The 27,672-nt window shown below is 40.4% G+C and overlaps 1 protein-coding gene and 1 long non-coding RNA gene across 3 annotated transcripts in view; one reads left to right on the top strand and one right to left on the bottom strand.

Annotated features, from left to right (window-relative positions):
- Positions 1-7: 7 nt before the first annotated feature.
- Positions 8-27,599, top strand: LOC113599927 (uncharacterized). Of its 2 annotated transcripts, none has more exons than XR_008297939.1 (3): positions 8-264; positions 426-548; positions 10,778-12,196. It is a non-coding gene; the product is annotated as an uncharacterized LOC113599927 (long non-coding RNA). The 2 variants fall into 2 exon arrangements; XR_003420893.2 differs by lacking the exon at positions 10,778-12,196 and adding an exon at positions 26,326-27,599 and having other exon boundaries at positions 13-264.
- The window catches only part of ANKUB1 (ankyrin repeat and ubiquitin domain containing 1), a 30,188-nt gene continuing 9,012 nt past the window's right edge, over positions 6,497-27,672 (bottom strand). The window contains exons 3-6 of the mRNA XM_015072518.3: positions 25,010-25,226; positions 15,482-15,596; positions 10,934-11,872; positions 6,497-7,155 (exon numbers count right to left, since the gene is read on the bottom strand). Coding sequence (XP_014928004.3) covers positions 7,026-7,155; positions 10,934-11,872; positions 15,482-15,596; positions 25,010-25,226 — 1,401 coding nt within the window. The 3' untranslated portion in view covers positions 6,497-7,025. The remainder of the gene's footprint in view (positions 7,156-10,933; positions 11,873-15,481; positions 15,597-25,009; positions 25,227-27,672) is intronic.

The raw sequence follows: 27,672 nt of genomic DNA, 5'->3' as shown, positions 1-27,672 counted from the left end.
CGGCCTGAGTCCTACACTCGAACGCCCGCCGATGGTGTATTCTGTAGTTGGAAGATTCTTCCGCTAGCAAATCGTTTTGAAAAGACGTAGCCTGGTGGATGCGCGGTGCCATGCTCCGTGGAAGATGAAACAACGTTTAAAATCCTGCACGCCCCCATGTGGAGCCTACATGAATAATATCAATAGCTAACATGTATTAAGCACTGTATCAGGAAATGTTCTTACATGTATTTACTTATTTAGAGTTGAGAAGAATTCTATGAGGTAGGTACCATTATTGTTCCCATGAGGGATAAGGAAACAGAGAAAGGTCAAGCGACTGAAACTAACTTTTATAGAGCTATTAGTTTGCACAGAGTTTTTGTATATGTTATCTTATTTGATCTTATTTAATTCTCTCAAGAGCTATGACCTCGTTTTTACAGATGACGAATCAAAGCTCCAAAGATCACATAATAAGCCAGAGACACAGCTGGAAGGAGAGGGTCAGATCCCTTGACGACCTGCTCCAAAGCCCATCATTCTACACAGCAGGCTGAAACCTGAAGGTTTGTAACAATTTCTAGGAGTGATTATGAATTAAGATAAAGATGATGATGACAAGGGGTGCCTGGGTGGGTCAGTTGGTTGAAGACTGACTCTCGTTTTTGGTTCGGGTCAGGATCTCACGGTGTGTGGGTTTGACCCCAGCATTGGGCTCTGTGCTGACAGCGCGAGGAGCCTGCTTTAGGGATTCTGTCTCCATCTCTCTCTGCCCCTCCCCTGCTTGTGCGCTCTCTCTTTCTCTTTGTCTCTCAAAAATAAATAAATAAACATTAAAAAAAAAAAAGATGATGATGACAACAATGACTGATGCTTGCAGAGTTCAGAACAATATTTTTATCTTTATGTGTTGAGACAGTGTGAAAATTTGGGTCTTTTCCTAGCTTTTTCTTCTCACCTGCTGTGGTTCAAATATCGGAGACTATGGAATTGCCAATTGATAGGAACAGGACTTTCCAAATCTCACCCCCCTTGGTGGGGAAGTTGGTGGGGGGAAAGAGAAGAGGGAGTAGAGAGAGATTTCATATCTATTGTTATATGTAGGGATTGAGATAATTCTCTCTGTACTATCTCCTGGGCAGAAATGAAAATTGGAAGTTGTTTTAGCTCTGTTTGCTGTGTGTACCTTGTCCTTCACGTTGAAATTGTTTCCTCCACAGAAAGGAGGGGCACAGAAAGGAATGTCTTTAAATTTGTCAGTTAGGTCTTGAAGCAGCATTTGCAGAGAGAGCACAATATTTTCTTAGACTGTAAGTTGGAGATCAGCAAAAATAGCATCGTTTCCTGAAGAAGCTTTTATTCCTAATTGAGAAAATGTCTATTATTTAAGAATAGTTTTCAGAAAAAAGTAAAATCATGATTTTTTGACAAATATATAATGGACACATGTCAAAGATTGTAGTGAATCCATGGGTTAATGAGGGGATCATTGCAGTAGGAACCAGTTTCAGCTGGCACAAAGGAGATACTTCAAGAATCATACCTTCATGGGGAATAAGAAATGCCTAAATGAATCTACAAGTAGATATAATACTATGCCAATATGATATAGCCTTTCTTCCCTGTGATCTCAGGGACTAAAAATGCGGGTGGCGGGGGTGAAGGTGGTGAATAGAAGTAACAGAATGGAGTGGCCAAAGAAAGTGGTCAAGAAGCCAAGTTATAGCTGGGGGGAAACAACCTGGGAGTTAGAACTCCCTGGGATAATTTACAGAGCAACGTTTTTTTTGTTTGTTTTTAAAAAAATTTTTGTAAATGTTTATTTATTTTTGAGACAGGAGCAGCAGAGCATGAGCGGGGGAGGGGCAGAGAGAGAGGGAGACACAGAATCAGAAGCAGGCTCCAGGTCCTGTGCTGTTAGTACAGAGCCTGATGTGGGGCTGGAACTCACAAGCTGTAAGATCATGACTTGAGCTGAAGTCAGACGCTCAACCAACTGAGCCACCCAGGCACCCCCAGAGCAATGTTTTATTACTAAATGTCATATCATAGTTTAGAGGAAATTACCTGAATGAAAAATCTGAAGTCTAGATTCCAGATCTGGCTTTCACACTTCCTATAAGGCCTCCAACAAGTTGTTTTTAAATGTTATAAACTTAGCCTCTTGATTTTTTTTTTTTTTTTTTTTTTTGAGAGAGAAAGAGAGCAAGAGAGTGTGCATGCAAACAGTGGAGGGGCAGAGGAAGAGGGAGAGAGAGGAGTTTAGGCAGGCTCCATGCTCAGTACGAAGCCCAACATAGGGCGTGATTCCACAAGCTGGGGCTCAATCCCACAACTCCGGAATCCTGACTTGAGCCAAAATCAAGAGTCAGACGCTCAACCGACTGAGCCACCCAGGTGCCCCATTATACTGTATTGACTTCACTTGATCGTCCCCTTTACTTTAGTGTCATCTCCACGGGTGTTTTAATGATGATTGCCCTTCTGTGCCATACAGGGCTGTTATCATGCTTAAATGAATTAATAAGTTCACATTAAGGAATTGATTTTTAAATATTTATTTATTTTGAGAGAGAGCGATGGAAAGCAAGCTGGGGAGGGGCAGAGAGAGAGGGAGACAGAATCTCACGCAGGCTCTGCACCATCAGCACAGAGCCCAGTGCAGGGCACAAACTCACGAACAGTGAGACTGTGACCTGGGCCAAAATCAAGAGTTGGACACTTAACCAACTGAGCTACCCAGGAACCCCAAGAAATTTATTTTAATGATCAAATTAAACAATAAATTCATGTTAAAAAACTGAAAGATTTGCAAACTGGAGCATTTCTATTTTATAGAAGATTTTATATGCCCAAATCTTTGAGAATTCTGTGTGCATAGTCATCCTAAAATCCATTCATTTGATGCAACAAATGTTTGTTGAGCAATTACTCAAAGGTGCAAGCATATGCTATGCCTTGGCAGTTTGGAGGTGAACAAAACAATGTCTTTCCCTCTACACAATGACAATAAATTGAGGGGGACAATTAGGTGAAGTCAATATGAGTATGATGAGCTAATACTTGAGGTTTGAACAAAATGATTTGGAACCCCACAGAGAAGGTAGCAACTTCTACTGATTAACTGATTAACTCTGATTCCAATAAGATTCAGGCTAAGTGTCCCAGGGTATGCCTATACATGCTAATACTAATGCTTTACAACTGTATTACATTGTAAGTACGTAAGGTCTTAAAGTCACTTCGTGCCATTTTACTTCTGGGGCTAAAGTGAAGAAAATATACTCAGTATTTTTTCATTTGATTTTGGCAGGGAAAAAGGGTTCATATCAATTGTCCTCTCACATGCTTTCCTTATTTTTCTATTTCCCTCCACCTCATCCACTTTCCTTTTCCTTGAGATATCCCCACATTCCTTTTTCCTTCTCAGACATCCCAGCCCCAGAATCTTTGCACCAGAATTTCCTTGGCTGTGTTTCAATGTTATGTAAGATATTATCATCCTCTGCAAGGAATTGCAGTTCGGTTCAGCATACATACTGTCAAGAGGATAAGAGCCTGGTCATACCCATCACTCACATGGATTGCCCTCTCATGGGTCTGAATCTGGCGCAAAATGCATGAATTAGTTCCTATGATTTTTTAAAAATTATTTTAGTTCACCTTTTCAATTGGATTATAAAATAGGTACATAAAATGGAAAAGATAAAAAATACTTTTTGTTGAATTTTCTCATATTGAACACACCTAGTTACCCAGATCAAGAAATATAATGTTACCAGTGCCCCAGAACCTGGGTCCTCTTCCAGTTACTATCTATCCCTTCTTGTCTCTACAATGAACTAGCACCTATACACATGCTGCCTTATATCTATTTGGCATCATCTTTGTATTTTCTTTTACATTAATCTTCTATGTGGCCCAACTCCAAATATCTAACTTGAAACTTAAAGGTATTTTTAAAAAATGAACTTTAGGGGGGCGCCTGGGTGGCTCAGTCAGTTAAGCGTCCGACTTTAGCTCAGGTCATGATCTCACAGTCCATGAGTTCGAGCCCCGCATCAGGCTCTGTGCTGACAGCTCAGAGCCTGGAGACTGTTTCGGATTCTGTGTCTCCCTCTCTCTCTGCCCCTCCCCTGCTCATGATCTGTCTCTCTCTGTCTCAAAAATAAATAAAAACATTAAAAATTTAAAAAGAAAATTTTAACAAGAGTTTTACACCAAAAACTAAAAAAAAAAAAAATGATGAAAGAAATAGAGGAAGATATAAATAAATGGTGACATATACCATGGATAGAGAAATACATCATGGGTTGCAAGATTCGATATTATTAAGATATCACTTGTGCCCAATCAAAATCCCAACAGGTTTTTTTAATAGAGAATGACAAGTTTATTTAAAAATCTGTATGGAAAGGGGCACATGGGTGGCTCAGTCAGTTGAGCGTCCAACTTCGGCTCAGGTCATGATCTTGCAGTCTGTGGGTTTGAGCCCCATGTTGGGCTCTGTGCTGACAGCTCGGAGCCTGGAGCCTGCTTCCAATTCTGTGTCCGCCCCCCCCCCATTCCCCGCCCCTTCCCCACTCATGCTCTTTCTCGCTCTGTATCTCTTTAGAGACATTTATTTTAATACATAAATGTTCAAAAAATAAAAAAAATCTATATGGAAATGAAAGGAAACAAACTTGGAAAGCCAAACTAAGAAAACAAACTAAGTTTGTTAGTTGTTGGAAACAAACTAAGAAAAGCCAAAACAAACTTGGAAAAAGAAGAACAAAGCTGGAATAGTCATACTACCTGATTTCAAAGCCCACTATAAAACTATAGTAATTAAGACAGTGTGGTATAGTATAATTATAAGTAAGTAGATCAATGGAACAAAAGTCTGGAAATAGATCCATAAGTATTGTAAACTGATATTTGACAAAGATACCAAGGTAATTCAATGAGAGAAAAGATGGTTTTTTCAACAACTGGTGCTACAGCAATTTGATAAACAGGGGGAAAAAATGAATCCTGATGCTCACGTCATATTACACACACAAACGTAATTCAAGATGGACTATAGACCTAACGTAAAAACTAAAACTATGAAACCTCTAGAAGAAAACATACGAGAATATCTTCACAACTTTGAGATAGGCAGAGGATTCTTAAAGAGAAAATGGAAGACGTTAACCATAAAAGAAAAAAAATGATAAATTGTACTTCATCAAAGTTAAAAACTTTCATTCGTCAAAAGGCACCATTAATAAAATGAAAAAGTGAGCCACAGCCTGTGAAAAAATATTTACGATACATATATCTGTATGTATTTGTATCATACAGAGAATTTGTATCATGAGTATGTAAAAATCTCCAATAAACTAATAATTAAAAGACAACCCAATATTTCAGATGGGCAAAACTCTTGAGTTGATACTTCACAAAAGATATACAAATGACCAATAAGCACATGAAAAAGCCTGCAGTATCATTAGTCATCAAGGAAATGTAAATTAATACCATAATTAAATGTCATTTCAAATCCACTAGAATAACAAAATCAAAAACACTGATGACACCAAATTTTGACAAGTATGTGAAACAATCAGAACATTTGTACGTTGTTAATGGGAGTATAAAATCATAAAACCACTTTGGAGAACTGTTATGCAATTTCTTATAATGTTAAATATACATTTATCCAATATATTATCCAATAATTCCACTCCTAGGTATTTGCCGAAGAAAAATGAAAGCTTATGTCCAGGAAAAGACCTTTACAATAATATTCAGAGTAGTTTTATTCACAATAACACAGAATTATAGGCAACCCAAATACACATACAGCTGAACAGATAAATTATGGTGTATCCATACAATGGAATATACTAGGTAATAAAGAAAAGTCAAAGAAAGATCTGAATGAAGGAAGTAGAGATATTGGAGTTATTAGACCTGGACTCCAAAATAACTATGAATAATATGTCCAAAACATTGGATGACAGATGAAAATTTTAATCAGAGAAGTAAAAACTGTAAAAAAAAAAAAAAGAAACAAATTAGAACACAAATATACAATAGAAAGAATTAAAAGGAATAGTTCACTGTAAAAACTAAACTATTAAAATTGATAAAAACCATTTATGTTTAATAACAATAAGTCATCAGCAAGACTCTTTATGACAAAAAGAAAAGTAGAGAAAGCAAAAGTTACCAATACCAGGAATGAAAAAGAATATCACTACAGAGAGAGAGAAAAGAAAATGCTATTGATACATGCAACAGCATAAATATTACACGGAGCAACAAAAGCAAACAGAAGTGACCAATCATATGATTTCTTTGACTAGAAAACTTTATGCATGGGTACAGAAATCAGAGAAGTGGATGCCTATAGGGGATTAGGATGGACTTAGTTATAGGAGCTTGGAGAGACTTTCTGGGGAAATGGAAGTATTTGCATCTTGACTGGGGTATTGGTTATATTGATGTATATATTTGTCAGAGCCATAGAATCTTATGTTTAAGATTTGTGCAATTCACTGTGTGTATCAATTTAAAAAAATTAATGGAAAGCAATGTTTTAGCAGAAGTTCAAAAGATATCTAAGACCAGAACTTGACTTTTGTAGGAGGATGTTTGTAACCGTCCTACTTTTAAAATGAATTTATTTTTATTATGTTCTACATTAATATGGTTTAAAAAAAAAAGAAAGCATTAAAAATAAACCCAGGAAAACAAAAAAAGAGAAACTGTAAAAGTTCTCACCCCCATTCTTTGTTCCCATCCTTCCAGTTTCCCTACTCTGTAAGGCGACTACTACCTTCCATTGCTTATAGATTCTTTTCTCAAACTATGCAAAACACATGCCTGGAATGTTCACTGCCAGTGATGGAATTCAAGAAAACCTGGTGTTAGATATTAAATATCCTGTTGATAGTTGTGTAGCATTAGAACTATTATTAGAACTTATAGCATTAATTACTTGAAATGTTAACATTAGAACTGAAGGTTCTGTTTGATCAGGTCTTTGCCCAAACTGAGGTTGTCATGACTCTTCAAAGCACAATTTCTGGAAGATTTTCACATGCTGTCAGGCCTCCTTGTGTGGTCAGGTTAGAAATGCTCTTTTTGGCTAGAACTCTTGCTATTCCTAACTGCTGAAGCCATCGTTTCTCTTTAAAGGCACTGCAAGAAAACAAGACAAAAAAAAATTGTAAGGAAGTCCAATCTTGTCCCTGTTTGTTGCTGAAATGATAGAAATCTTAAGGTTCATTTTGTAACTGTGGCTAGTTTATCTTCTCACACAGATAGGTTATAAAATAGAAAGTTGGAATCTTTCTGAAACTGGTTCCTTGTGAAGCAGTGGAAGTGTTATTTTCCCAAGAAATACTAGAAATTTAGCACTCACACCTAGAATCAGAAAACCAATCAATGTCATACAGAATTCTCTAGCTTGAATCTTTTTCTGTATCCCCAGGCATCCTTATATAGATGATATATTCTCTGGTGTCTCCCTTCTCTTCCTTTTCCTCCACAACAGAAACATGTTATTTTTCATTGATAAGATATATATTAAATAGCCTTGGGGAGCCTGGGTGGGCTCAGTCAGTTAAGTGTCAGACTCTTGATCTGACAAGGGTTCAGTGTCAAGGGTTCAGTCCTGTATCAGGCTCCGCGCTGAGTGTGCAGTCTGCTTAAGATTCTCTCTCTCTCCCTCTGCCTCTCTCCCCTGCTTGTACACTCTCTCTAAAATAAAAAAAAAAAAATGTTTTTAATTCAAAAAATGATATTAAATAGGCTTTAACTGAAATGCAGTGAAATTTAATGTTTTATAGTAGCTATTCCCTGACTATATGCTAATAAGGACTTGTAGATTTGAATATCATTACTCCTACTTTGTAGGATATAAATGTGATTTACTTTATTTTTTTTAAGTTTACTTATCTATTTTGAGAAAGACAGACATAGTGCAAGTGGGGGAGGGGCAGCAAGAGAGGGAGACAGAAAATCCTAAGCAGGCTCCGCACCTCAGCATGGAGCTGGACACGGGGCTTGAACCCACAAAAACATGAGATCATGACCTGAGCCGAAACCAAGAGTCACATGCTTAACCAACTGAGCCACCCAGGCATCCCAAATGTGATTTACTTTAGAAGGGTCCTCTGAGGTTCTGTCCTTTTTGTCTTCCTCTCTCTCTGCACCCTCATCCTGGGAGGCCTTATTTACCAATTGCTTCAACTCACATATCCATGACTCCTAAATCCTGACTGACACTTCCAATTTCCATGTCTTTTATCTTCTTTCTAAACCTGCCCCCTTCAGTATCCTTGCTCTAATAACACAGTGACTTTGCTATCTCCTCACCATGTCTAACTCTAGAAATAAAACTCAATTCCTCCTTCTCTCTCTACTTCTACATCTAATTAGCAATCAAAGTTTGCAGATTGTTCCTCAGAAGTATCTGTCATATTTGGCTTTTCTCCTCTTCCCTACTATTTCTGCTCTAGTCCAGGTCTTTATCATTCTTTGCTTCCTTTATTGAAGCCTCCTAACTCTACTTTAGGCCTTCCACAGCTTCAATAAGACTTCTTCCCAGTGACTCTAACACACATCTTCACCAGATACATCTTCCAGAATAAACACAAACTGATTATGTGACTTGTCTGATTAAAAAAAAAAAAAAAAAAAGAACTTCCGTGATCTTCCTACCTACTTCCTAACAAGAAGCGCACTCTCCACTTGGGCACCCAAGACGCTTCTCCATGCAGATGCAGTCTACCTTGCTAGTTTCATCTTCAGCCGGTTTCTCCCTGTCCCCTAAAATGCCTTTTGCAGATCTGCTGACTTCTTTGAAAACTAAATTTCTCTCTTACCCTTTCATAAAGCAGTGCCCTTGACCATGTTGGCACCTGTACCTGACTCCTTTTCTTTACCACCACCCTTTTTGTCTGGCAAAGTTCTTGAAATTTAAAGGGCTTCCACCAATTCTATCAGAAGCAATCTTGCATAAAATTACCTTAGTATTTCAAATATTTGAACTCCATCCAAGTTTGCCTCATTCATCATTAATGTTCTGGATTAACTCCTTGCTTTACCTTTGCATGTTTGCATTCTGGGACATAATAAGCACTTAAGAATGTTTTAAAAGCGCATCTTTTGATTTCTAATGTACATCTATTGATAAAACTAGTCAGTGCTTCCTTTCTTATGTTTACAGCATGATTTTAAGATAACTATATAATTTTTTTTAACGTTTTTATTTATTTTTGAGACAGAGAGAGGCAGAGCATGAACGGGGGAGGGTCAGAGAGAGAGGGAGACACAGAATTGGAAGCAGGCTCCAGGCTCTGGGCCATCATCAGCCCAGAGCCCGACGTGGGGCTCGAACTCACGGACCGTGAGATCGTGACCTGAGCTGAAGTCGGACGCTTAACCGACTGAGCCACCCAGGCGCCCCAACTATATAATTTTTTAATGTTTATTTATTTTGAGAGAGAGAGCGCTCTTGCGCACATGCATGCACAGGGGAGGAGCAGAGAGAGAAGGAGAGAGAATCCCAAGCAGACTCCTCACTGTCAACAAAGAGCCCAATGTGGGGCTTGAGCTCACCAACCACGAGTTCATGACCCAAGCCGAAATCAAGAGTCTGATGCTTACCCAACTGAGCCACCCAGGCACCCCAATGTTTTCAATTAATAATTTTCTTGGGTATTTTTCTAGAATTTTAGATTATCTCTTATACATTCTAGTCAGAGATAGCTCATGAATTATGAAAATTAAAGTTGTTAAGCAGTTAGTTTCATTGTGCTGTTCCAAATTTTGCCAGTTTTATAGCCCACTAGGTGGCAACAGCTTAGCTGAAATAAAGTAGAGTGGAAATAAAGACAAATACTGAAAGGCAACTGAAACAATCTAGCCTTGTTTTTTTTTCTTTCCTTTTCATTATATTGAGTAAGGGGGAAAACCACTCATAAATCTATATTCTACTGTAATATTAGAACGAAAAAAAACCACATAAGTAATGGATGGGACCTGAGATCTGATCAGAGTTGTGTTTTCAGTGAAATCTGATGACCAATATGTCAAATTTTATCTTATGAAATGAATGTGCCTGAAAAGTCCACTCCTGATACACTGGTTTTTGTCTTTAAATGTGACAATGGATTACTTTTTAAGCTGACCTTTAATATTAATGTCAACTCTATCACCCTGTCCAATATAGATCTTTCCCAACCAATATATCTTGCCCAGTAAGTCAGCTGAAGTCTTTATGGTTCAGTCTGTTATTCACTTGTTCCTTTCTTTCCTTCCACTTCCATTACCATCCAGTCTTCCATGACACTTTTGATGTGTCTCTCCCCCATTTCAAGTCTCTCCCTTCTCCCTTTAATTATTAACAATTTCTTATTAGTTAAAAAAAGAGTCAAGGGGCCTTGTTATTTTTATTTTATTTTTAGAGAGAAAGAACATGTGAGTGGGGGATGGGATAGAGGGAAGGAGAGAGAATGAGAGAGAGACAGAGAGAGAGAGACACAGAGAGAGAGAGACAGAGAGAGAACCTCAAGCAGTCTCCATGCTTAGGGCAGAGCCCAATGCAGGGCTCACTCCCTGGGATCATGACCTGAGACAAAATTAAGAGTTGGACACTCAACCAACGGAGCCACCCAGGTGCCCCAGACCTTGTTATTTGATACAACTCTTTCTACTGTCTCTTTTCTTTCTGAAAGCCTGAGGAGTAAAATGATTTTTACTACACAGATACTACACAGATTGGATTGGCCAGTAAAATCAGTTCATTTTGTCCTAGACACAAGGCTAAGATGAGGTCCTTGAAGCTGGATACTGATGCATTCGTACAACCTGTATTACATTATATGGCATGGTAGGACTTCATGGACCACTTCCTGCCCTAGAGCAGCCCTATTAAAGGTTTGTCCTTATGTATTTAAAGAGAAAACGTTACCTGGCCACGGCTAAGCAGTAGATGGCGTTCTCCCTTGGAGTCTTACCACTGTGCTCTGAGAAGCACGCAAAGGACGATTTGAGTAAAAAGTCAGCACTGGGTGTTGCATAGTAAAAAGATGGGTGTGAATAGCCCACTCTTGAAACTGGAGGGAGGGGGACTTGAGGGAGATATGTATTTTTTATGAACTTTTCTTTTTTCTTAGCTGCAGCAGTAATTTTTTTCTGATTTTGTTGTTGCTGTCTTTGTAATTTAAAGAACGTATTTGCATCTACCGGTGGAGGTAATTTCAAGGTTTGTCGTCTTGTGATCTGCTGTGAAATTGCCAAAGGATTGATAGGTTTCTTGCTTGCAGTTTCTTCCTTGAGAGGTGGTAGCTTACTCACAGTGCTTTGTGAGTCCTTGTTCTGAGCCTTATGCCAGCCCTTGGAGGTCATTTGTGGTGTGGTGAAACCATCCACCATCACAGTGTCTCCAACTTTTGCCCCAAGGACCCTTGCGCCGCAAAGCTGGCTTTTATTAAGGTTGTGACTCTGAGATTTGAGGACCCATTGTTTTATTTTAATATAAATCCTCATGGGAACTGATATTTTCGGAAAAGAAACCGTGGACCACATTTTGCTCAATAAATACAACACACAGTCTTTATGCTTGTGTTTAAATGCGATGGTCAGGGGGATTTGCCCCGCTGCGTTTTTACATTCCAGGCACAGCACGCTGCAGTTGACAAAGGCCTTCAGAATCAACAGTTGGCCCGCTTCTGCAGCTGCATGAATGGGGCATTTAGAGACATCTGCATGAAGGGCTTCATGGCACCATGCTCGATAGGGGTGAACACCGACAGCCTCATCGGGCCGCACGCCCTGCTTCAGGGCCCATTCAGTGAGCTCGATGTACCCATAGAAGGCAGCGATGAACAGAGCTACCTTTTTCTGATACCTGAGTGAATGAAACAAGTGGGAGTGGGTGTTTAGTAAGTTTAGTAAGTCAGCAAACTGATAATGTAGTTACAAAACATACTAGTTAAGATATTTATTTCTTCTTAACTTTTACATAGAATGTTCTCAGGAAAGGTGTATGGTAATATATAGCTTAAACTGCACAGATCCTGCTTGTATAGATTATCCCATTATGCACAGGCAAATAATTCAAAGTGGGCTCCTTGGAGTGGTTTTCTTTTTTATGAAACTCAAAGTCCCAGTGAAAACAGTAACCTTTATATTAATTGGGAAAGTACTGGAAGAAATCCAGCACATTTTAGAAATATGGATTTCTATGTTTGTTTTGTATTTTCTACCATCAGCCCTTATTTTCTGGCTTCTCAAAGTCTCTACTGCTATTCAGATCTAAACCACTACGTTGCACTCCCACCAGCGCCAGTGCCATAGTCTCCTAACTGTCTCCCACCTCCTTGTATTTCCCTATGGGCTTTTCCTCACACAGCGCTCAGTGACCTTTTTATTCCTGAAACGGGAGATAGTTTATCCTCTGTTCCGAACCTTCCAATAGCATCCCATTGCAATTGAAATCCTAACTCCTCACCTTGACCTACAAGGCCTCTTACAATCAGGCCCCTGCCCCGCTCTCCTGCCCCACTTTCCACAACCCCCTTTCCTGTCACTGTCCTAGAGCCACACTGGCCTTCCTACTATCCCTCCAATACTCCATAAAGCGTAAGTCAAATGACTGGTGGGGGCTGTTCAGAGAAGTAAGAGTTAGGGAGGCAAACCTAGACAGAGTCCACTAAGTATTGTCCAGGATATACTTGGGCAGGGCTATCGGACCCCATTATAGAGATGGAGGCAAGCTTGCCTGGCATCATCCAAAACCACCTACATCCAAAACCAACTGACCCTCCTGTCTCTGATTACATGCTCACCACACCATCTTTTGTTGTGTATGCGGCTTCCTGTGTAATTTTCCTGTACGAGGAGATGACCTTCTCAGAACATGTGGGTCTCCAGGACCCACAGTTAGATTATAACTAATTAGAGTTATGCCTTAATACAGTGGCATTTTGGTTCACACATCATTTTTTTTTCCCAAAATTCATTAGTGCAAATCAGCATCTCTGAATGTGATCAGTTTTCTTATTTTGGGGAGAAGAGTCCCTCTTGGATGGACTAACTGGCCTTCATATTGTTACCTAGACTAACTGATTCTATCTTCTAAATGTATCTTTTCACAGTCGAGTTTTCTTAGCCACACCTCTGCTGTCATAAGCTTCGTTCAGGCCACTGTTACCTCTTGACTATCTCCCTGTCCCCTGCCTGCCTCTATTCCTCACACTGCAACCAGAGCAATGTTCTAAAGTGCAGGTCTCATCATGGCTTTTCTCTACCTTCCTTCAATGTCTCACCAGCACTTAAAAGATAAAGCCCAAGTTCCTTCACATTCCTACAGGTGCCTGCAAGAGCTGGCCTCTCCTTATCCTTCTAGCCTCCGGCCACTAGCTCCCTCTCACTTCATGACCTACCATGTGGAACTTGTTTCAGTTCTTTGAAGCTATTCTCTTGCCCCCTGGGACTTTGTTCATGTGGTTCCATCAATTTTGGAATATCTTTTTTTTTTTTCCTCCCTCCCATTTGCCTAAGTATCAGCCCTTCAGACCTCAGTTGCCTTTCTCAGGATGCTTTACCTGATCCCCTAAGTCTAGTTAGTTGCCCACTGTATACATTCCCAATCCAATATCATGGATCATGACTGTATCCATGCCATGACACTTTCATACTGAATGGTGACAGCAACAGCACGTAGCAATTATGTCCCGCTTTCCATGTGCCAACCAGCCCTCTAAATTCCGATGATTTAGTCACACAATCTCTGAAACAGTTCTGTGAGACAGATGCAATTATTACTCCCTTTTCCTCAAGGAAGAAACAAGTACAGGATGACTGTATAACTTGCCCAAGTTTACACACTAAACACTTGGGGAGTAGGGCTATGAACCTAGGCAGAAGGGCCTTGGAGTTTGTGTCCCTAATCATTTTGCAATTCTGCTTCTCCAGGAATTGGTGACTTGTTTCTTGGAAGGCAGTTATGCTCACCACTATACCACCAACGCACACTGTTACTTGTTTTTTTGTTTCCTTTACTGGATTGTAAGGTTGAAGGCAGGGACCGTATCTTGTTTATTGGTATATTCCTAGGATCATGTGTGGTATATGCTCAATAGATAATTGCTGATTGGGTGACAGAATAAAAGGAGCTTTTTAGCCTGATCATGTATATTCTCTGAGCTGATAGGTCTTTTTTTCTCTTTTTCCCCTCCTCTCCTGTGTGCCTTTGTCTATCCGGTTCCTGTGTGTGTGTGTGTGTGTGTGTGTGTGTGTGTGTGTGTTTCAGCATGATGAGAACTACAGATAGTGTGGGCAGGGAGATTGCAGTCTGGGAACCCATCACCAGAGCCGATAAGGCCTGGAACTGAGTGAGCCTGTGGGCCCAGCTGGGTCAGCTGAGCCATGTGCATGGGTGTACATTGGGGGCAGGGTCTAAAGCAGGCACACAGCCACACCCCCCACTGCTCACGCTCCCCAGATTTTACTTAAGGATTAAGTCAAGTGGAATGGTTAAGCATCTGAGCATTAGAATTAAATTGTTAGGATTTGGTATCTAGTTGTGCCCTGGCTAGCTGTGTGACATTGGTGATAAAAGAGTATCTACCTCATAAAATTGTTCTAAGTATAAAATTAGGTAATACATGTAACACAGTGTCTTGTTATAAAGTACTCAATAAATATGCACTATTAAAGTAACAATGCAATACAGCCATTTCTTCAGATTTAGAACATGAAAAAAGGGAAGTATCACTATCTCTGAATAGAAATTAATTCAGAATATTGAATATTATATACAATCACAGAAGCTGTTTTCTATTCTGTCACTTCTTAGAGCCCTTAGAGCTCTTGCTGGGTGTGTGGGCTTCTGTAAAGCATGATTGAATCACCAAGAGGGGTCCCTGTCCTAAAATACCATTGAATTAAAACCTAAAGAGTAATGCAACTTACATGTATGAGAAGCTGCTGACTGCAGAGATACATTAAAATGACCACCTGCTTCTCTGAGCCTACCATCCACTGCCCCAGTCACACGTGTTCATGTATGGCAGAAGTATGAAGGCTTGTATTAAAAGCAGTTTGAAAAATTCCTTGGGAGCTTAGGGAGAGGCAGCCAATGTTTCAGCCAATCAGTTAGCAATCAGTGCTTTTTAGGATAATTGAATATGAGGGTGGCAAGGTACTTATTCTGACGGGCTTTCAAAGTGCTGTTAAAAGTCTGATTTCCAAACCAAACTGACATCACTTATTTAAATAGTTAGTGTTTCCTGAGGAAAGTCTACCTGAATTGCAATCCATCACCAAAGGCAGTCAGCCTTGGTGACATCCCTGCTATCTTTTTCCAGCAAATCTCAATAATAATTTCAGGTTAATTCATGCTAAGTGGAATTGGCATGGTGCAGCACTCCAGCTGTAGAGTGAATTGATGGCTCAAGGTCCTATGGAAGTTCAGTAAAAATTACTTAATTTAGCATTTGTCTTATCTCCATACTTGAGTACTCGTCCTTCATTTGATAAATAGCGTTGGACTTTAAGTTTTTGTCCCAGAAGACAACCCATCAGAAATTCCTTCCATCCATCCCAGACGTCCAAACGAAGTGTTGTGCCTGTGGATCAAGAGAGGCAGTTAATCATCCCAGTCTATCACTGTGGTTTAGAAATCCATAAAACTTCTAAGGATAGCTTTCTTCAACAGAGGCACAAGCTAGATGCAAATCGAAAAGTAACCTTGGACTAAGTAGACAGGGATGCTATTTTTAGCTTAGGCCTGCAGTCACTTGGAAAAGCCATTTAACTTCTGTGCACTTCCGTTTTCCCAGCTGCACAGCAATTGCATATAAGCTGCAATACTTTTTTGCACCTATCTTAAAATAGTCCTGTGGACATTGATTCCGTGCTGACATATACATCACCATGTAGGGGCGCCTGGATGGCTCAATCGGTTAAGCATCTATCTTTGGCTCAGGTCATGATCTCACGTTCGTGACTTCTAGCCCTACATTGGACTCTGTGCTAACAGCTCAGAGTCTGGAGCCTGCTTCGCATACTGTGTCCCCCTTTCTCTCTGCCCCTCCCCTGCTTATACTCTTTCTCTCTCTCTCAAAAATAAATAAACATTAAAAAAATTTATACATCACCATGTCAACTGAAGCCAGTATGTTGGAAAAGGAAACTGAAGAAACTGTGACAGGACTAATGGGCTTTTGGGGCCATTAGCTTACAAGCGGGCTGTGGGTGGAGTTGAATGATCCTTTTGTTTTATCCTTCACAAAATAGATATTCTGTATTATGAACATGAAAGTAATGTGTTCATTGCCACTGGAGAATTTTTTTTTTTTTAATGGGGAAAGAGAGGAAGTGCAAGTAGGGAAGAAGGGCAGAGGAAGAGAGAGAGAGAATCCCAAGCAGGCTCCACATTCAGCATGCAGCCTGATCCCAAGACTCTGGGATCATGACCTGAGCTGAAATTAAGAGTCACACACTCAACTGACTGAGCCACCCAGGCATCCTGCTGCTGGAGAATTTGTCACTTGCTCCTCAAAAGTCTACTCTCTCCTGGTCTACGCTAGGTAGCACCTCATACCCTTTGTCTTTCAGGCTGGTGTTTTTTAGGAATCTTCTTTCCTCAGCCTTCTTTTCTTTCTCTACACATTCCCCCGGGATAAAACCCAATCTCCTTCCTGTCTGGCTCACTCACTCTGTCCCAGCCACTCTGACCTTTCACCTGTCCTTCAGACACACTATGTCTACTCCCATCTCAAGACCTGAAGACTTGTAATTTCTTTTGCTTCAAAGGGTCTTCATCCAGCTTTTCACAGGATAGTGTCCCTATTCAGTTTTCAGTTCAAGCATCATGTCCTCACAAAGGACCCTCTTGGCCACCACTGCCCCCTGCCCCCTGCCCCCCAACTCCTTTAGTCTTTATCCTATGACTTTATTTTAACTTCTTCATAGCTCCTATCATCAGTACTTTAAATCATTTTTCTTGTTTGGACTTTTTTGTTTTTCATGTCCTCACTAAAAAGAAAGTTCCTTCAAGACTTGCCACATAGCCTGGCACTTAATAAGTGCTCACTGAATATTGGCTGACTAAGGCAATCTCAGTGATGCTATTGGCTTCACTGACCACCCACATGGCGTTCATTCCAAAGTCCAAATCTCCACACCAGGCCTCTGCTTCAGCTCGAGTCCCCCTACTGGGGACACAGGCATCTAAGAGAGTGCACTATAAAGCCATCGTTCTGAAAGACCACTCATCTTTCCTCAACCTACTCTTCCTCCTGTGTTGTGTCTCAGTTTGTGGCACCACTGTCTTCCTTGTTACCTCCCTCAGCTAGACATTGAGGAGTTACTCTTTGTCCTTCCCTTTTTGTCACGCACAATAGCTAAGGCCTGAAAAGTTTATCTCATAAAAGTTTAAGAACCATTTCCTTGCCTCTGTCTCCCCGGCTCCACCCTGTTTCAGGCCTAGATGATCTTTCACCTAAATCTACCTCCGGAAGCTCCCACCAGCCTCCTCATCCCTTTATTCAGGTCTCTGCTCAACTGTCATCTCCTCTTCTAGCTAACCATCTAATAGCCTCCCCCCCCCCCATGCTACCACATGACTCCCTATTCCCATATCCTGTTTTCCTTTTACTAAGAAGTTCTCATTTCTATTTAAAATTTGCTCTTTTTCTGTTTACTCAGTGCTGCTTGCCTTTCCCACTGAACTGCAAGCTTCAAGACGCTAGGAATCTTGCCACTGTTACTCACAGCTCTATGTTCACTTTCCTTGGTGGTGCCTGGCTCATGGTGGATGATCAGTAAATATTTGTTGAAGGAAATTCTACCCTATTTCCCAAATCCATTTTGGCCACCTACTGCCCTCCTAGCCCTTTGTAGCCCAGGAGGCCGGCCTGCACTTCAGTGTGCACAATAGGCTGTTTCTGGTCTTGGGGTCTCTCCTTTTGCTGTCTGAATTCTTGTGACTTCTTACCCACGCCCTCCTGCCAATAGTTTATGATGCAACCCTGGAATCACCTCCTCCGGGAAGCCCTTCTTAATTATGTCATTAGCTCACCGCTCTCAATAGATAAAAGGACTGTTCAACTGGTTACCATAATGTATGTTGAAAGTCTTTATTGTTAAAAATACATTTCTGCTTTGGAATTCCCAGTTTATAAACCCTGACAGAGAACTCTCTGAGCCCAAGCATTATGTCTCATCCAGTCTGTGGGTTCTGTTCTAGTTATACTTTTGGGCTGCAAGGAGGCCCTCAGGAAAATGGGGTTTATTGTACTGAGTCAAGGGCCAGATCTGCTGTACGTTGCGAACAAAAGTACTCAAGATGGGCCACTCCCCAACTCCCAGGAGCTCCAGGATCTCTCTCTCTCTTTCTCAAGCCCTCTAGCTCTTTGTGTCTCCTCCCTTTCTCTGCTAACAGGCTGCCCTGCCTTCTTACAGTTTGTCCTGCCGTAGCTGAGGTATGCGTGCAACATTGCTTTGCCATGACCCAACCTTACGTCATGACACCGTGAATTTTCTGCCCACACTGATAACCAGTTTTGTCTCTCTATATTTCCCAATTGGAATTCACAAGGCTAGTAATAATTAATGATAATAATATATTGAATATGAACAGCTAATACTCATTGAATGTTTATTATATGCTCTCCATTATTCTAAGTACTTTACATGAATAAGTACTTTACATTTACAACAATCCTAAGTATGGGTTGTATTATTCTCTCCATTTGACATCTAAGGAAACTGAGGCACTATGAGATTCAGTAAACTGCCCAGGTTTTACATACCCAGTAAGTAGTGGAATCAGGAGTTGTACCTAGGCAATCTGGCTTCTGTGCCTACATTCCTGTCCTCTGTGTTATCTTTGTCTCCAAACAAGAATTTAATTGACTCAGCTGTGAGAGCTGATGTCATTGGACAATCTGTAGATTGGCTGACTGCCTTTGAATCAATATGATGGCCTTGGCAGTAGGAACTGGGAATATGTGTGACTTGGCTTATCCATACATACCCTCAGGCCCAGACACATAATAAGTTTATAATAAATACTTGCAGGTGTTTATTATCCTTGATGCAATAGATTTAGTTGCTCTGAAGCTTCTTGCTGTTCTTAAACTTTCTTATTTAAAGGTTTGACTCCTATGAGTAGCACTGAAAACAAGGGACTTTAAACACTGTTCCAAGTACATTTATTTCATCTCCTGACTTAAGTGATTTGCTGTGTTTGTAGTTTACTATAAAAATTACCCATAGGGGCCCCTGGGTGCCTCAGTCAGTTGAGTGTCCAACTCTTGATTTTGGCTCAGGTCACAATTCCAGGGTCATGGGATCGAGAACTGCATCAGACTGTGTGCTGAGTTTGGAGCCTGCTTGAGATTCTCTCTCTCTCCCTTTGCCTCTCTGCCCCTGTCCCCAGCTCCTGCTCTCCCTCTCTCTTAAAAAAAATTGTTATCCACAGATGAGCATTGAAAAGCCTGATTGACACTGTACCGCAGCCTCCTTGATCCTTTACAGCTGAGGCCGCACAGCTTCCATCTGAAGAGCCAGCCAAGCTCTAGGGCCAGGAAATAACCTTAATTCTAGTAAAAGGGAATATGTTAAGCCAGTAGTTCAGGTGGGAAGTTGGCATTTCTGTTCATCTGGCTCAGATATTGTCTCAGTTCTAGCAAGTTGCCTTTTTATCCCTCCTGACCAAGCCCCCACCTTGTGCTCCAGAACAAGAATGTCAGTATCCTACTCTACCTTTTGGGTTTTAGAACTGAGATTCATCCATTCTCTGAGCCTGGAGCTGAAGTTCTTACTCTGAACCCCAATCTCTGGGGTTAGATTTCTGTTACGTGTTGTCAGAGCCTCTGATGTCAACAACTAGCTTGTCTGGTTTGTCACCTCTTATGTAATTTATTTATTTATTCATTCACTCACTACCTTGATGCTATGCTATGGCTCACCCACCAGGCCCCTGCTGGGTCACCCTGAGATCAACTTCTGCCTTCCTAAATGTAGTTGCAGACTGATCTATCTACCTATCCCAGGGATCCCACCAGCAGGACTTATTTGAGACTAACTTCCTTCTTCTTGGCCCACCTGCCCTTTCCTAAGTGGTTGCCTAGCATTAGGATCTCAGCTCTTCCTCGATCATCCTGTCCAGTGTCGATGAACCCTGATTCTGAAAACTGCAGAGAAGGCTATATGATTTAAATCCTCATCAGCAGTAGGGCATCTCCATCGAGCCCTGTATTTTATTCTCCTTTAACTCCGTATCTGGGAACAATTGTTACAGGTGTTGTAACTATTAATTTTAGTTCCTTGCAATGAAGCAGTCCTCATTTCTGAAGGAACAAAGGTAACAATGGATGCTTTTCCTCTTAATGCTCAACTTTTGAAAATCCAGAGAACTTCTAAGCAAGTTAACCATTTATTGGATAATCCTTCCATCCCAGTTGGTTTGTAATGCTTCTTTTGTCACATATTAAATGTCTTCATAAGTTTAAGAATTCTGTTGGAAAAATAGAAATTTACTTGAAATATGCTATGTTGTAAGTGGAAGTAAAACTAATGAGACTTAAGCTTCAGGACCTCTCACTATATGAGTTTTCTAATCCTCTCTTCTTAATTTTTAATTTTTTTCAAAGACCCCCAAAATGGTATATGTTTATAAAACCTGGATCTGCTCACTCTCTATGAGCAGATCATCATGCCAAGCCATTCAGGAAAGCAGGTATGAGCAACAGTGCCTGTTCTAGGTAATTGTCTTCAACTTCTCCCTATGTGGTCCCTGTATCCCAAGGTTCCGGATTCCTCATCCATACTTTGAGGTCAATATCTGCCTATCTGATCTGAGATTTTTCTTCCTGAATATGGAAATCACTTCTCTGGTGTGGGTTTCCCCTAGTGGGAAGCAAAACAACACATTTATCAGAAATTAAAGAGCATGAATAAAAGTAGGTGCCAATAAAAGTTGGCAATATAAATTGTTGGAAAGAACCCAATCCTGAGTGTGTGATTATGATTTATTAGCAGTATGACCTTGAGCTGGTCACTTAACTTCTTTGAGCCTCATTTTTCTCATTTATAAAATGAATTAAAGTAACGTGTAGGTCTTCAAGGGGCCTAAGGGCTGGTAGAAGGGCCTTTGAGCCAGCTGAGATTTTAGGGTCTGATAGGACCCTGCTCCTGGAATAGTCTCTGAGATACAATGTGCTCATTCTGGCCACGAATACATGCCACATGGCATTTATAGTGAAAAATACCAATGGCATCATTCTGTAAAGGAAAGGTATTCCTTCATTCACTTGTTTGTAAGGCACAGTTGTTCCAGAAAGGATTAATGTCAGTTTATAAGCATATAGAAAATATAGACAGAGTAACTAGCAAACAAGCACATAGATAAGCAAGAGGAAAGCAAAAGCCAGGATAACGATTTAAGAACTAGAAATGAGGCTCGTGGTGCCTGGGTGGCTTAGTCAGTTAAGCATCTGACTTCAGCTCAGGTCATGATCTTGCGGTTCATGAGTTCAAGCCCTGCATTGGGCTCTGTGCTGACAGCTCAGAGCCTGGATCCTGCTTCAGATTCTATGTCTCCCTCTCTCTGCCCCTCTCCTGCTTGCACTCTCTCTCTCTCTCAATAAAAAAATAAATATTTAAAAATAAAAAAAAACCTAGAAATGAGGCTAAAATGAACATATAAATGTCCCATACACATTGATACAAGAAAAGGTGGGTGTGGGTGTGGGGGTGTGGGTGTGTGTTGTACCTATATGATGTACCAATAAGCCTCAAGTCACAAAATCACAAATATTAGAGAATGTTTAGCTTTGGCAAATTCTTGATAAGTTCATCATTAAATATTCTATCACCAAAAACATCCTTTATCCTCTAATTACTTATCTTTTTTTTAATCCCTGAAATCTTTCTGTCTCCATCCTCTTTATTAAAACTGCTCTGAGCTCACCAGTGACCTTTAAGCCAAATCAAAAAGTTTTTCTCAGACATTGTCTTTGGCCTTTTACCAGCATCCTGAAAACAGTCTCTTCCTTGTCATCTGTGACAATGCAAAGTCCCAGTTCCCTCCCACTTCTGACAACTTTGCATGTCTCCTTTTCTGACTCCTCTTCTGTCTACTTGCCCTGACTTCAGCATGTCCTGACCACTGGCCTTTGGCCCTTGACATGTTCCTTTCTGTACTTACTCTCTCAGGAAAGCACATCTCCTAGGGCTTGGCCCCTGACCCATGGGCAGGACGCCTACAGCAGTATCTGCTAACCCAACCCATCATTAAGCCCTCACCCCATATTTGTCATGGAGGAGAATTAGATGATGTCACATGTACTTACAACTTTGCTACCAACTAGCAGAGTAACTTTTAGGAAATAAACCATACTCTCTGAGTTTCTTTATATCTAAAGTTCAGGACCCAAAGCATAAGCTCCTTTTCCCAAATTTTACCACCACCGTCCTAGTGTCAGAGCCTTGGTGCTTCCCTCTTCTTAAATATGATTCAGCCTGACATCCTGTCTCTACTTCCTGGGTTTCTCAGATTCATCTCTTCTGTTGCTAGTGGAATTGGTTAATACTGGGATTCTCAGAAAGCCTGTTGGCGTATCACCTTGCTTCTCTCTTCACTCCTATCTGTATTTCATGCTGCTTGCTACCAGATTAAACTTCTGCTAAAACATTTCTGTTCCAGAATGTACATGGCTCTGGTGGCAAGCATATTAAGCTTACATATTAAGTTCTGTTGCCTCACCCCTAAGACCTTTCTCAATCTGACCCCAGTTGTGTTTCCTATTGGTCTCAGCGAGGCTCCTCCACTCTTTGGAACAGTCTCCTGATATTTGTCTTCCCTGGATTAAACCCATGTTTGTGAACCTGTGGCTTGTGTTTTTCTTTTGGCTCAGAAGCCTGGAATGTCTTCCCTTCTTCATTTCAGATGATTATCTTTGTGTGCTCACACCCAGCATTCTCCAGAATGCCTTCCCTTGAGCCCTTCAGCCTACACTGAGCTGACTTATTGGATTATAACTAAATATATGTGCATGCCTTCTTTCTACCACTTTATTATAAATGCTTGGAGTGCAGAAGCAGTTTTGCATCTCTCTATATGAGCTAGTAAGTATTTCCAGACTAAATGAGCTACTGAAGTCCTTGATTTTTTTTTTAAGTTTATTTCTTTATTTTGAGAGAGAGAGAGAACACAAGTGGGGTAGGGACAGATATAGAGGGAGAGAGAATTCCAAGCAGGCTTTGTGCTGTCAGCACAGAGCCCAACGCAGGGCTTGAACTCACAAATGGCGAAATCATGACCTGACCCAAGATCAAGAGTTGGATGCTTAACCAGCTGAGCCACCCAGGCACCCCTGAAGTCCTTGATTTTCAATATGAGCTTGACTGTTTCTCAGAAGCCTTCTGATTTTCCACTGTCTTTAGAAAGGGGTCAATTTTCAACTCTTGATAGCATCAGGGATGACTCATTGACTGGGAAGGGGAGAACCTGGAAGACAGGCTGATCGTAACTCCTTTACCCTCTAGTTAAAAAAGGTGGACTAGCTATTGAGGAACACTAGGGATGCTTTGCACAAAGATATGAAGCAGCCCAAAGACTTTTCCTCCCTTCTCTTTGAGGCTCTTCTTTCCTTGCCTCTCCTCCTATGGCCTGTGTTCTAATGGTGGCCAAAGCAGCCTACTCTGGTCATACTTGAGCCCCTAGAACCTGACATTTGAAAACCATCATTCCTAGGTGGTCATTTTAGGAGGCCTGGTTTATCCTTGACACATCCTGAGCAAATCATTCAACCATTTGGAATATTTTTGCTTTCTTTAAATCTATAAAAATTGGAGGTTAGACCAAGCCATTTCTAAATTCTCTTCTAGCTGTAAACTGTCATATTATAATCTGAGTACCATAGGCCTGAAGAGCAGTCACCCTAATTTTCTCATGTATCCTTTTATGTTTCATTAAATAACTAGATCATAAATTGCTTGGGGACAAATGCCTCTTGTGTGTCCTTACTCACATAAGCCTCCACCATCTTCTGGGCAGGGCTGATCTCTTAGCAAGCATGCAGACTGGCATGTGCTTTACTGTGAGGTGCTCTCAGGACAAATCCCAGAACATCACTTCCTTTGGTCAAAAACAGGATGATAAATGATGTCAAAAGTTTTGAGAGCCTCAATTAAAGTACCATGAAAGAATTAGCAAATATAAGAGTCAAGAGAAATAACAATAAATGAAAATTTAGCAGTTATAAAAAGCAAAACTGCCTAATTCAATGATGTTTACAAAGCCCTACTATAAATTGGGAGAAGTCCAATTCCATTGCAACAAATGTGACAACACAACGTTACCTAAACTTCTGCTAATTATCACAAAGATTCATTCACCTCAAGCAAGAATCTCTGTAAGGTTTGAACCATTTTCCAATAGAGTTAAAACAATCTGATGGTCCTTTGATTTTGTCTTCATGGTGTATGGCTACAGCAGTCACAACCTGGAAGTACAATATTTAAATAAAGGTTGTAATGTGTCCATCAGGGATGAATGCCAGCTCACTAATCTATACATCAGGGATGAATGCCTGCACAGTATCTGCTTCATGCTGTTTAAAAGATTAACGTAACTGATAATATCTTAAAATAAGATTGCAAGTCTCACATGCTACCATTCGTGTTAAAAAGGAGAAAAAGAATGTGTATTTGAACTTCCTTCTATGTATTCTTGAAATATATTTTGAAAGAGAAACATATAAATTGGTCTGAGTTTTGCTCTTCTATCCCGAGGATATTAACAAGTTATCCTACTTTGAGAAAAGAGAACAAGACTTGGCAGGGCTATGAGACCTTTCTTATTTCTTAGTCTACAGACCCAGCTACCAGAGAGGTGTATGGATAACTTACATCCCCACTGAGGTTACAGAAGTTTTAGTTTGGAAACAATTGCTCCATTTGTTGCAAATCTGGTATCGAAGAACCCTAGCGCTGAGCAGTAGTTAGTATCAAATATAGTGGGCAGTACCGATGTCTGTTTGGTAGTCCCTGAGGGTGTTGCAGTCATACATCTCCATTCCGTTTGGGGTCCGGAGACAGAAGACACTCACGGGAAAGCCACATCTCAGAGCTACCAGTGTTCTCAGATCAGACACTTTTTTACTAAGAAGGGAGATGTTCTCCATCATTGGCATTGTCTCTTGGGTCACAGCATTGAACACATAGAGAGTTGGCTTATCTTCTTCCTAAGGGGAAAGAGAAGGAAGGAACTTAAGAATAAGCACTGTCTTGGGGTTGGAGCAAGGGAAAAACGTTTTGGAGGGTGGCCCTAAGTGCCTGTAACTTCCATGACATGGGTGTTAAGGAGGGCAAAGGCCAGTTAGGTTCCCTGGCTTCTGGTCTAACTCTTGTTCTTCTGTCCCAAGGATATTAAGGAGTCCTCCTGCTTTGAGTGGCATAAAGAAGACTTGGCAGGGCTTTGAGACCCCTTTTTTTAGTCGACAAACCTAGATACACAAGAGGCATGTTGATAATTTATATCCAAGCTGCACTTATGGAGGTGTTGGTTGAGAAACAACTCCACTGTTATGTTGTGCATTGATTTGGAAATACTGTGGATTCTTCGGGGCACTTGCATGGCCCAGATGGTTAAGTGTCTGACTCTTGATTTTGGTTCAGGTCATGATCTCACGGTTGTGGGATCAAGCCCTGCATCAGGCTCTGCACTGACAGCATGGACCCTGCTTGAGATTCTCCCCCTCCCACTCTCTCTGCCCCTCACATTCATGCTTTCTCTCTCTCTCTTTTTTTTTCTCAAAATAAATAAACATTAAGAAAAAAGAAATACAATGGATTCTAAACCTTTGGTCAGTTTTTAAAATCCTTTCTTTTTTTTTTTTTCAATATTTATTTTTGGGACAGAGACAGACAGAGCATGAATGGGGGAGGGGCAGAGAGAGAGGGAGACACAGAATCGGAAACAGGCTCCAGGCTCTGAGCCATCAGCCCAGAGCCTGACACGGGGCTCGAACTCATGGACCGCGAGATTGTGTCACGGACCACGAGATCGTGACCTGGCTGAAGTCAGATGCTTAACCGACTGCGCCTCCCAGGCACCCCTTAAAATCCTTTCTAAGAGGTTGTCTCTAAGGAGTGGAACCAAGTTCAAGATTGGGGGGATAGTTGGCTTATCATTTTATGCTTTTCATTGTCTGTATGGTTTGACTTAAAAAAAAAACGTGTATTTATTTTTACTCTTTAAAAAGGGAAGTTCTAAATATAAGTGAAAATTTTCCTTTTTTCTTTTTCTTTTGCATTTTTCTTTTTCTTTTGCAATCCAAATAGGAAAGCAAGTGGCACTGATGGATCTGAAGTAGAGTTAAAATGGAAACTTTGGGGAAAATGTTCATCCTCCTGTTAACAACAGGTGAATCAAGGCAAACTAAAACTAAAAACACAGGAAACGGGAAATGTGAAGGGGGCGGAGAGAAGACTATTAACATTTTCACTCTTCTAACAAAAAAAGTGAAATTGACTTTACTTCTTCTTTATCGGATTCAGGACAATCATTTTTTTCCTCGAAGGCTTCTAGTTGGCTTGGCAGATTTGAATGCACAGTGCTGCCACTGTAACATGGGACTCTTGGAGAGGGGTCTTAAGTAAAACTGAGAAGGGGGCTCCAGCCAGTCATTGCTCTCTTGTTCAGCCTCTGTTCTTCTCTCCCTTTCTCCTATCAAAATTTATTTTTGGATTCCCCAGGAGCCCCTCCCTGTTTCAGGCTTATAATATGTTATATTCATTCCCCTCCACCCAGGTCACACATTGCCATGATATAATCAACATGCAGATCTCTTTGAAAGAGGCTTTAAAGGAGTAATGAATGTTATTGATGAACATTTAGGCTTCAAAGCTTTGATCTGGGGCCCATTTCAGTGACTCAAATCACCAGAAACAGGTTCCGGCCCTCTGTTTCCTGAGTCTGAAGTGCTTAGAACAGTTTTACTCAATAGCTTCTCATAAATCTGCTCAGTAAAAATTGAAAGGACATAGGATTCACCCTTTCCCTTTTGCCATGTTTATGTTTTCCTATGGCTGCATTAAAGGCCAACCTAATCCATGTGATATATATAGGTAGGAAGAAATTCTATGAAAACTGAATAAAAAGAGTGGGGGGGGGGAGAAAAATTATATTTTAGATAATAGCTGTTCCTTATTTCTTTTATGATTACTCTGATTTCTTGTTAGCCCTTGGTACCGATACTAATTTATAGTTAAAATTAAATGTGTAATGTGCAAACAAAATAGCAAAGGCCCAAGTCACTCTTAATAGCTAACTAGCAATTACATAATGTTACAGAGTTAAGTTAAAAAGGAGCTTCTAATAATATGAATAAACACAAGCATCTATAACCTAGGTAAACATAAAGCTCTGAAACAAGTAATAAGTTAGAATTGCAAAATATACGGCAATGTTTAGATGAAAATCAAAAATGTAAATAAAAAAATATTATTATTAATGAAGCCAGGTTCTTAAGTTGCAAGAAAATTAACACCTACAGAATTTGTTATTTTATTTATTTATTTATTTTGAGTTTGTTCTTTTCTTTTTTTTTCTTTTTTCTTTTTTCTTTTTTTTTTTTTTTTTTTTTTTTTAGCACCCAGGAACTTCCCAGGCCCATTTAATTCATAATG

Source organism: Acinonyx jubatus, chromosome C2, assembly GCF_027475565.1.
Source record: "Acinonyx jubatus isolate Ajub_Pintada_27869175 chromosome C2, VMU_Ajub_asm_v1.0, whole genome shotgun sequence".
NCBI classification, from domain to species: Eukaryota; Metazoa; Chordata; class Mammalia; order Carnivora; family Felidae; genus Acinonyx; species Acinonyx jubatus.
The sequence above is the reverse complement of the archived record's forward strand: the minus strand, read 5'-3'. Positions and strand labels throughout refer to the sequence as shown.